The 11264-nt window shown below is 49.1% G+C and overlaps 1 protein-coding gene across 1 annotated transcript in view; it reads right to left on the reverse strand.

The window, feature by feature from the left end:
* Positions 1-235: 235 nt before the first annotated feature.
* Positions 236-11264, reverse strand: part of LOC121559081 (FERM and PDZ domain-containing protein 1-like) — a 20084-nt gene continuing 9055 nt past the window's right edge. Inside the window, exons 7-15 of the mRNA XM_045214248.1 lie at positions 11072-11264; positions 8403-8585; positions 7973-8117; positions 7028-7447; positions 6412-6613; positions 5801-6012; positions 4736-5215; positions 2486-3736; positions 236-2383 (exon numbers count right to left, since the gene is read on the reverse strand). The exon at positions 11072-11264 is cut by the window's right edge and continues 24 nt beyond it. Coding sequence (XP_045070183.1) covers positions 1740-2383; positions 2486-3736; positions 4736-5215; positions 5801-6012; positions 6412-6613; positions 7028-7447; positions 7973-8117; positions 8403-8585; positions 11072-11264 — 3730 coding nt within the window. The 3' untranslated portion in view covers positions 236-1739. The remainder of the gene's footprint in view (positions 2384-2485; positions 3737-4735; positions 5216-5800; positions 6013-6411; positions 6614-7027; positions 7448-7972; positions 8118-8402; positions 8586-11071) is intronic.

Here is an 11264-nt window from a genome sequence, read left to right on the forward strand (position 1 = left end):
AAAAGCCCTGGTTAAAAGTAGTACACCATGTAGAGAAAAGGGTGCCATTTGGAACAGCATTTCCCTCCTTTTTTTGGTTTTGTAAACGGTCGACATTCAGATCCCCGCCCCCTCGACTGAGGGTTGGTCATGTGACCAGACCGCCTGTCATTTATTCAGAGAGAGAGAGAGAGAGAGAGAGAGAGAGAGAGAGAGACAGAGAGAGAGAGAGAGAGAGAGAGAGAGAGAGAGAGAGAGATCAAATAAAATAAAACCTTCCACTGACTGATCAGCCAGCCAAATAATAACACAATCAACATGACTGTACCTTTCAGCCAACTCTGATGGTGTGTGTACCAATCTAGATCCTCTTTTCTGTAAACACACCCATTCCCTCTACATTCCTATTTTTCACACCTCACACCACTACCATACAGAATCAATAATCACAGGGATAACATCACAAATACATAATAAATTAAAACAAATAAATAATGGACATTCAAATATAATAAATTAGTTAAATACTACATTAACGCAAGCAGGTTGGCTTTGAGTCCAGAGATTGTCATTGCGTGAGGCTTCTTGCAGTTTGGTGATGATGCTACATATGTCCAGTTTGTCCCTCCTTGTGTAGTTGCCGTGGGTTACAGCACTTGCACAGCATACTGTAGGTTACTGTTTAAAATGCTTAACAGTCATTTGGGACCTGTTATATGGAACGCCGTTTGGGTCTTTGCGTGTCAAAAAAAAGATACACGTCAAATAAGCTTGTTGAACAATCAGGACCTGAATATGACTGCACGTCACATATTTTTTACGTATCTATTACACATTGATTACACTATCACTCGTATTTCATGTCACAACGATTCATCGATATGTATGCTATGATGCTGGTAAAGTTTTGTTATTAAAAAAGCGAGCTAGCTGTTGGATGCAAACAATGTTCTTCCCAAAAAACATAGCAAAACGACATAATCTGTTTCAGTAGCTATAGTTAGCTAGCTAACTACCTAGCTAGGTGTCATCATCTAAAATAACCCTAATTTATAAGAACCCTTGGTGCTAGCTAGGTACCAAGCTAAAGCTAGCTAGCTACCCCAGAAGTTGCCGTCAAACAAATAATGCCTTATTACCAACGCGGAATTGTAAACACATCGTTTATGGCCCGTGTGTGCTTGTTTGCAGACTTTTTTTTGTACCGTTTATACAGTGCTACTGATAGCAGTGGTGGAGCTTGTCTTGCATGTGCAAATTCAACACACACAGCATTCATAATAGAATTGTGTTATTTGACGTGTCAAATTACAATCTTATTTAACGCGTCAAATAGTCTTATTTTATGTATATATTTTTTGACAGCATAGACCCAAATGGAGTTACATACTGTTATGACATAACTCTTATGTCTTCCAGTGTGTCACATGTTCCCTGTGATGTCACACAGGCACTTTGTGATGTCACAGAGGTTCCTTATTTATGATGTCACAGAGGCTCTCTATGATGTCACAGGAGATCATTAGAACCGTCTTGTTTCATCCCGTCTTGTTTCATCCGTCTCATCTCTCTCTCCTTTCAATTGTGCTTCTTCTTTTTCTTCTTCTTCTCTACGTGGACTTGTTCCAGTTCAGACATTTGTTCCCCACTCAGCCGGATGACTGACTGATTGTCTGGCGACCCTGTGTAGTGGGTCTAGAGGTCAGAGTTGAAAGGTCAACCGATAGGTTGTTATAGGGGTCAGAGATCGTTGGTTCAGTTCAGAGGGCGGTGAGTGTGCGGAACAGCTGTGTGAGGCAGAAGAGGGAAGCAGTGAGGGCGGTACACTGCTTGGCAAGGAGCTTGGTGCTGAGGTCATGACAGCTCCGCCTCCCGCTCGCCCTCTCAGCCGCCAGCACAAACTCCCGGTACGTCCTGGCCACGTCCGCCAGCCCAGCCAGCGCCTCAGCGTTCCTCCGGTCGCACCGGTCGCACCCGGAGAACCACAGGCACATGCCGGCCATGCCCACCAGGGTCTTGAAGCTGTCGGACAGGGACAAGAGCATCTCGTCCGGGGTCTGCCCCACCCGGACCACCTTCTGACAGCCGGCCATCAGCCTCCGGGCCTCCCCGTGGAGAAGACGCTTGTTCTCTGAGAAGTGGGTGGCGCAGGTCTCCCTTGGGTGCCTCCCCCCTCTCCCCCCCATCCTCCCTCCCTGCAGGAGGGTGATAAGCTCGTCCACGTCGCTCCGGATAGTCTGGAACCCTGCTGGGGGCGGTGGGAAGCGGCGGTGGCGTAGTCGGCCGATATCGTCCTGGAGACTGGACTGGGACAAGAAGCAGTTGGATGGGGAGAGGAGCGGGGAGAGAATAGGGGAGAGCTCCATGGAGGAGGATGGGGGCATGACAGAGCGAGGGAAGGAGGGAGAGAGGAGGGAGGAGGGAGGGGAGGAGGAGAGGAAGGAGGAGAGAGGAGAGAGAGGGAGGGCCAGCGCAGAGGAAGAGGGTTGGGAGGCGGGAGGAGAACTTGTCCGGCAGGAGAACTCGTAAACTGTCAACTCATCGTCGAAGCTGTCACCCCCACTGAAACAGTTGTTATAAACTAGCGGTGGCGGACACCTGCATGCCTCCAGGGGCGTCTGCACCCCCTCCAGGACCGCCTCGCACCCCGACACCAGCACCGAACTACACCCTAAATCAGGCTTCTCCAGCGGGTAGGATTCCATGTGGGCCTGGTTGGGCTGGGTCTCACAGGTGGAGGTGAAGAGCCCACAGCCTGTAGTCAGGGTGTTCAGCAGGCCTGCCTCCTCCCCTGGGGGTTTACAGAAGCTGTTTCCCCCGAATGGCCGTCCTCTCATGTTATAACCAGGGAAGCTGAGCCCCGGTCCATTCAGACTCTGTGTGGTCACCACTATAGCAGAGGGGCAGGAAGACAACGGAGAGGACATTTTGGGGTCTAGGGATAGTGGTTCAGGGCAAGGGTCTGTCTTGGGTTCTACTCTGATTGGGGGAGGATTAGAAGAAGGGGAATTCAGACTCTGTGTGGTTACCAATAAAGCAGGGGGACAAGAGGACGATAAGGCGGCCATTTTGGAGCGTATGGATAGTGATTCATGTTCTGGTTTGGGCTCTACGCGTATGGGCACAGGAGAGGAAGGACAGGAAGGTAATGGGGCGGCCATTTTGTGGATAGTGGGGCTTTGGGAGAGTAGTTCAGAGACTGGTTTGGGCTCCAGACAGATAGGTGCTGTAGCCATAGGAGGGGTGGTTTCCACTGTAGCAATGGGACAGGTAGGCAACTTGGCAACCATTTTGGGTTCTGGTTTGGGCTCTACAGAGATGGGTGCTAAAGGAGGAGGAGGGGAGGATCCGTAGACCATCACAACCTTCTCGACCACCTCCTTGACCTCCGACACCGTCAACCTCGTGATTTCCGCCCCGGCCGTCTCCACGACAACCTCGCCAACCTCCGATTCCGTCAGCGTGACCTCGGAATCATCCGACTCCGCCAACGCCACCCCGGAATCTTTCGAATCCTCCACTGTCGCCACCGCTGTGACATCGTCGTCCTTGGCGGTTTCGGTTGTGACCGTTACCTCAGTCTTGTCGCTGGTGGGCTCCTGAGAGGGGCTCCTGGTGGTGCTGCCCACCCCAGAGAGGGTGAGGGTTTCCTGGGAGCGAGATAAATAGAGGGGCAGGCTCTGGATCTTCCCCCGTAATGTGGAGGCCGAGAGGCTTTGGCCGATGATGCCCGGTGAGCAAGGCCGGAGGAGGAATCCTGTTGTAGGTGATATGGGAGACTCTTTGGGAATGTTAGCCATAGCTGAGTTAGCATTAGCTGAATTAGCATTAGTCATAGCTAAGTTAGCATTACCTGTAGAATCAGTGCTAGGTGTAGGGGAATTCATTATAGCATTAGCTTCATCGTTAGCCATAGCAAAATCAGAGTTAGCAGTAGCTAAATCAATGTTAGTGTTAGCTATAGTGTTAGCCATAACAGATTTGATGCTATTTGAATCTTTGTGATTAGCAGTGGCTAAATCAGAGTCAGAGCTAGCTGTAGCCTCAGTGTTAGCCATGACAGAATGAATGCTAGCTGTAGCCTCAGTGTTAGCCATGACAGAATGAATGCTGGCTGTAGCTACAATGTTAGCCGTAGCAACATCAGTGTTATCAGTAACAGAGTTAGTGCTAACTATAGCTTCAGCTTTGTCAGTTTCTGCTTTCACTATGCTTGTCAGGTCCTGGTGACTGATAGTGAGTTTTCTATGGACTTGAGTCAAGCAGCTATTGTCCTTCTCTCTGTCTGAGAGTGTGAAGGGTTTGGGTTGGGACCCCACATCCACATCCTTGCTATCCCTCTCTCCCCTCTCCGTGTGGGGGATGGAGGGGGCTGGGAGAGGTGGTAGTGGAGAGGTGGGGGGAGGAGGAGCCGGAAGGGGAGTCACGCGCTCCTCACCACCAGCCACATCCTGTTCACCCCCTGTGTCCCTCCCATACACACCTGGATGGGAGATACTTATTTGGGGTATGAAATAAGCTTCCTGACCCTCGTCTTTCGTTAGACACAGAGGTCGTCTACTAAATTGGGACCCCCTAACGGAGGGTGGACCTTCAGAAATGAGTGAGGGCTGTCTCCTCTCTCTTTCTCTCTCCCCCTCCTCCCCCAGTTCCTCCCCCCTCTCCCCCTCCTCTTCCTTAATCTCAGTCAGAAACATGTGACATGTGAACGGTCCTGCCCCTGCTTCTCCACCCCCTTCCTCTTCCTCCATCTCACCCTCCTCCCTGTCTCCTCTCCGATCAGTGCTCTCCTTGCCATCTGGTTCTACTCTACAGCGTACAGCCGTGATGGAGGAGGAGGCTGCCGTCACCAGGGCCGTGACCGATTTGGACTCCATCACGTCGGGCTCTGTCTCCATGGACTTCCGCCTGCTCCTGGAGCTCCTATGGAGTTCAGCCTTCGGGTTATCAGGCGCCCGTGGATCTCCAGGTCCCTGGTGGGACCCCTCTCGGGTGGGCTTGGTGAGGATAGGCTTGGACTCGAGCTGGCATGCCTCCCCCTCAGTGTGGCTCAGAGAGGAGACAGTAGGACATGGGTTCTGGCTCTGCTCAGAGGGTTCTGGGTCCAAACTCAGCAGCTGGCTTTCGTCTGAGCTCTCTGTCCGGTTCTGTACCCGGTCCGGATACTGATCAGGAACGTGATCTGGGTTCCAGTCCCAGTTCCGCTCCTGGTTTTGGTCCGGTCCAGGGTAGGAGACTGTGGAGGTGAAGTCAGTCTGCATGAAGGAACGCCGTTTCTTCGATCTTTTCCTAGAGAGCCTGGAGAACATCTCTCTGCCTCGTCCTCCTTCTCCTCCTCCGTTAGTCTCTCCCTCTCTACCCTCCTCTCTTTCATCACTCCCTCCTTCCGTCAGGTTGATTCTGATGTCACTCAGGCTCACAGTTTGCTGTGCCATTCCGCTTGCCATCTCGGCTGAAAAATCTGAAAACAAATGACAACTTTATGTGACTAAAGAAATCTGAACAAACCTAACATATTTAAATGCTTCGCAGCTATGTATTGACCTCAGGTCATCAGGAATTAAAACCTTTCATCCATTTAATCTCATTAATCTCTCTTTATATATCACCAATTAACTGGAGAATATGCACTATGCTTCTCACAGTTTGATCTAATATGACAAGTTTCAGTTCTTCAAGTTAACACTTAAAAACTAAAGCTGTTAAGTTGTTAACACAATATCGAACCTAGTGCAATAAAGTTCATAACACTACCAACCTCTAGGCATCTAAGAGGGAACTAACTATTATACATTACAGTACAGTAATAACCCTGACACACCTCTGGACACAGTCCCTGATGTTGGGTCTTCAGGCGAGGCGAACCGATCCCTCGCATCAAAGAACTCCTCGTCAGAACTGCTGTCTCCGAACCCTGGCGGCGGCTGGAGGATGGGCACGGGCTCCAGGGTCAGGACCGCCCCCTGCTCTTCCTCACCACCACCACCCTCCTCTTCCTCAGCCTTAGGGTGACGGTGGGTGAGGCTGCATGCGCTGTCGGGGGTAACGTTAGGGCAGATATTGTAGTAACACCTTGCATCGCTCTGCTCGAAGGTAAACACACCGTCCATACGTGAGGAGGAGGAGGAGGAACGGGGACGTCCGGATACGGAAAATAACTCCTGTCCACCTCCTTCATCACTCCTCCTCCTCCTCTCTTCCCTCTTCTGCTCCTCCTCCTCATCGTCGCTGGCCTCCGGAGGACTGGGGAGGTACTCCAGCATGAGAGAGAGCTCAGCATAGTTCAGGTTCTCAGAGGGGTCAACCACGGGGGTCACACGTTCAGAGTTCACGGGGTCAGGGGTCATTGGAGAATAGTGGGGGTCGACCCCGGCTCCATTGCCCGATCTCCTCCCTCCTCCCCCTCCTCTCCTCCCTCCTCCTCCTCTCCACTCTCCTGCCCCTCCTCGGGGTGAGGATGCACCCCCTCGTGGGTGAGGCTGGGGGTGGGGGGGCTCCACTGTGAGGCGGAAGGGAGGGTGAGGGAGGGAGGAGGAGCAGGCGATCAGGTCATCCTCCTCCAGAGCATCCAGGGAGTCACTGGAGATGCTGGTCATGAAACGAGAGTCAGTACGACACGAGTCTGATGCCTCCTCTGATACGGACGGGTGCTCTTCTGTCGTAGCTCTCTGAACCTCCCCTCCTCCTCTCTCCTCCTCTCCTCTCCTCTCCCCTCCTCCTCTCTCCTCCTCTCCTCTCCTGTTCCCTCCTCCTCTCTCCTCCTCTCCTACTCCTCTCTCCTCCTCTCCTCTCCTCTCCCCTCCTCCTCTCTCCTCCTCTCCTCTCCTCTCCCCTCCTCCTCTCTCCTCTCTCCTGTTCCCTCCTCCTCTCTCCTCCTCTCCTCTCCTGTTCCCTCCTCCTCTCTCCTCCTCTCCTCTCCTGTCCCCTCCTCCTCTCTCCTCCTCTCCTCTCCTGTTCCCTCCTCCTCTCTCCTCCTCTCCTCTCCTGTCCCCTCCTCCTCTCTCCTCCTCTCCTCTCCTCTCCCCTCCTCCGCTCTCCTCCTCTCCTCTTTCATTCTCTCTTTCTCTGTCGTCCTCCTGCATTCCTCTGTTCTCTGCTCCTAGTTGTTTCTCAGACTTCTCCTCTCCTCCTGCTTCAGTGTCTTTCTTTCTCTGGTCCCCTACTCCTCCCACCTTCTCCTCTATTCTCTCGTTCTCTCTGTTTTTTCTCTGTGGAGACATAGTTCCGTATTTCATATTTTTCTCTTGTTCTCCTTCTCTCTTCTCCTTTCTCTCGTTCCCCTCTTTCTCCTTCTTTTTCCTCTCCTCTCTCTCCTTCCTCTCTTTTCTCTCCTCTTTTCTCTCCTCCATAATGCGTCGTAGACCGACAGGGTCTGATGCGGTCCGCTTGTTGTTATGGGATACAAGGGAGATGAGGGTGTCCATGTCTGAGGAATCGTCCGAGTCACTGCCACACCGCGACACATAGCCTATGGACACACACACACACACACACACACACACACACACACACACACACACACACACACACACACACACACACACCATGAGAACATGAAACCTTGTAACACATAACATAATGATATTCATGATTTAATTATCTATCAGCTTACAGTATATACTGCACTCTCCGACACACAGACACAACCTAGTTCTACTGTCTGACTCACAGATACAACCTAATTCTACTTTCTCCTTCAAATTTTCTCTTCAACTATCTAAATATTGAAACACTCTAAACTGATATCAATGCAGTGGCAGATGTCAACTCAACAATTCAAAATCTTTATTGAAAATAAATGACACTTTTCAATTCCTTAATTGACTGAAAGGACCCTGGCCCTGTTGTGAATAGCCTGGTAGTGGTGTGGTATCGTACCCTCCTCAGTGGAGACATGGTGTGTGTGTGTGTGTGTGTGTGTATGTGTGTGTGTGTGTGTGTGTGTGTGTGTGTGTGTGTGTGTGTGTGTGTGTGTGTGTGTGTGATAGAGTACCCTCCTCGGCAGACACGCGGTGCTGCTTGGCGTCCTGTGTCCAGGGGAAGATGATGAGGCTGGGGTCCACTAGGGCACGACAGTACCCTGCCACCAGACAGGACATGTCCTTGGCTGCTACTGACTCCAACAACAGGGTGATGGGCTGGGGAGAGGAGGGGAGAGGAGAGAGAGGGAGGAGAGAGAGGAGGAGAGGAGAGGAGAGGAGAGGAGAGGAGAGGAGAGGAGAGGAGAGGAGAGGAGAGGAGAGGAGAGGAGAGGAGAGGAGAGGAGAGGAGAGGAGAGGAGAGGAGAGGAGAGGAGGCTTCAGAGATATAAACACGTCTTTCAGTAGTACAGGGTAGTAGAAAACTAGCTTGTGTGAGTCTGTGTCTGTGTGTCTGTGTGTCTGCTAGTCCGTGCATGCATGTGTGTGTGTGTCATGCCATACCTTGATGTCCTGTAGATAGATCTTGACCAGACTAACACGGTCAGACTCTGGTAGCAGCTCTATGCGTGTGATACTGCTGAACTCTGTGAGTGAGGTCATGATGCTCAGTTTGTGGTTCACCACCTGACTGATACCGTACCGCGACCCCACCAACAGGGTCACCATCGACTCCCTGTCCTGGAGCTAGAGAGAGAGAGAGAGCGAGAGAGAGAGAAAGAGGTGGAGAGAAGAGAGGGAGAAGAGAGAGAATTCAGTTCTCATAGACAGTTGAGGTCAGTTGAGTGTTTTTTTCTCCCCTAGATCTGTGGGTAAGTGTGGTGCATCATGGTAGTACTGAAGCTCCTGGTGCTGTGGCCACCTAATTCCCCCCCCCCAACAACCAGCACTTCCCTACTCAAGGTGTAACTTTGGCCTGAAAACGTGGCACTCCCAGGCCACACCACCAGGGGGCGCCAAAATAGAATAATGACTAAAGATCCATAGACATGAAGAACATACTGTAGCTCTGTCATCCCTACTGAAGCCCATTATATCCTGTCTGTAGATAGAGATGAATAGAGAGGTACTGTATAATGAAACCCATTATATCCTGTCTGTAGATAGAGATGAATAGAGAGATACTGTATAATGAAACCCATTATATCCTGTCTGTAGATAGAGATGAATAGAGAGATACTGTATAATGAAACCCATTATATCCTGTCTGTAGATAGAGATGAATAGAGAGATACTGTATAATGAAACCCATTATATCCTGTCTGTAGATAGAGATGAAAAGAGAGAGAGACACCATGACAGGGATACGTTGGTAGAGATAAATAGTAATAGAGATGAATACCATCATGCCAGTGCTGACAAAGAGAGATAGAGAGATATTATACATTTCTATCACGGTGGCGCTGAAGGACTTTGACAAAGGATAGATCGAGATAACTACCATCATGATATAGACAGAGATAACTACAGCTAGATAGAGATAATCTCTCTCCTACCATCATGGTGGAGATATAGATATAACTAGATATAGATAATCTCTCTCCTACCATCATGGTAAGGATATAGATATAACTAGATATAGATAATCTCTCTCCTACCATCATGGTAAGAATATAGAGATAACTAGATAGAGAATCCCTCTCCTACCATCATGGTAAGGATATAGAGATAACTAGATAGAGATAATCTCTCTCCTACCATCATGGTAAGAATATAGAGATAACTAGATAGAGATAATCTCTCTCCTACCATCATGGTAAGGATATAGAGATAACTAGATAGAGATAATCTCTCTCCTACCATCATGGTGGAGATATAGAGATAACTAGATATAGATAATCTCTCTCCTACCAACAAAGCCTCCTTCACTCATGCTGCCAAACATGCCCTCGTAAAACTGACTATCCTACCGATCCTTGACTTCGGCGATGTCATTTACAAAATAGCCTCCAACACTCTACTCAGCAAATTGGATGTAGTCTATCACAGTGCCATCCGTTTTGTCTCCAAAGCCCCATACACTACCCACCACTGTGACCTGTACGCTCTTGTTGGCTGGTCCTCACTACATATTCGTCGCCAAACCCACTGGCTCCAGGCCATCTATAAATCACTGCTAGGCAAATCCCCGCCTTATCTTAGCTCATTGGTCACCATAGCAGCACCCACCCGTAGTCTGCGCTCCAGCAGGTATATCTCACTGGTCATTCCCAAAGCCAACACCTCCTTTGGCCGCCATTCCTTCCAGTTCTCTGCTGCCAATGACTGGAACGAATTGCAAAAATCTCTGAAGCTGGAGACTCTTATCTCCCTCACTAACTTTAAGCATCAGTTGTCAGAGCACCTTACCGATCACTGCACCTGTACACAGCACATCTGAAATTAGCCCACCCAACTACCTCATCCCTATATTGTTATTTATTTTGCTCTTTTGCACCCCAGTATCTCTATTTGCACATAATCTCTTGCACATCTAGCATTCCAGTGTTAATACTATTGTAATTATTTTGCACTATAGCCTATTTATTGCCTTACCTCCATAACTTGCTACATTTGCACACACTGTATATATATTTTCTGTTGTATTTTTGACTTTATGTTTTTTACCCCATATGTAACTCTGTGTTGTTTTTATCGCACGGCTTTGCTTTATCTTGGCCAGGTCGCAGTTGTAAATGAGAACTTGTTCTCAACTGGCTTACCTGGTTAAATAAAGGTGAAATAAAATAAATAAAAATAAATGGTGGAGATATAGAGATAACTAGATAGAGATAATATCTCTCCTACCATCATGGTAAGGATATAGAGATAACTAGATAGAGATAATCTCTCTCCTACCATCATGGTGGAGATATAGAGATAACTAGATAGAGATAATCTCTCTCCTACCATCATTAGGAGATATAGAGATAACTAGATAGAGATAATCTCTCTCCTACCATCATGGTGGAGATATATAGATAACTAGATAGAGATAATCTCTCTCCTACCATCATGGTAAGGATATAGAGATAACTAGATAGAGATAATCTCTCTCCTACCATCATGGTGGAGATATAGAGATATCCTACCATCATGGTAAGGATATAGAGATAACTAGATAGAGATAATCTCTCTCCTACCATCATGGTGGAGATATAGAGCTAACTAGATAGAGATAATCTCTCTCCTACCATCATGGTGGCACTAAAGGACTTCCCGCCAAAGGACTTGAGGTCACACAGCTCCGCCAGGTAGTCAATCTTCGCCTGATTGGCCGACAGCACCTTCTGCTTGGGCTCCTGTGATTGGCTCTTCTTCATGTGGTAGCCAATGGCCTTCCTCAGATCCTTCTCCCTCATGTTCCTCAGGAGGGTTGATGAGACA

Source organism: Coregonus clupeaformis, unplaced genomic scaffold, assembly GCF_020615455.1.
Source record: "Coregonus clupeaformis isolate EN_2021a unplaced genomic scaffold, ASM2061545v1 scaf0223, whole genome shotgun sequence".
NCBI classification, from domain to species: Eukaryota; Metazoa; Chordata; class Actinopteri; order Salmoniformes; family Salmonidae; genus Coregonus; species Coregonus clupeaformis.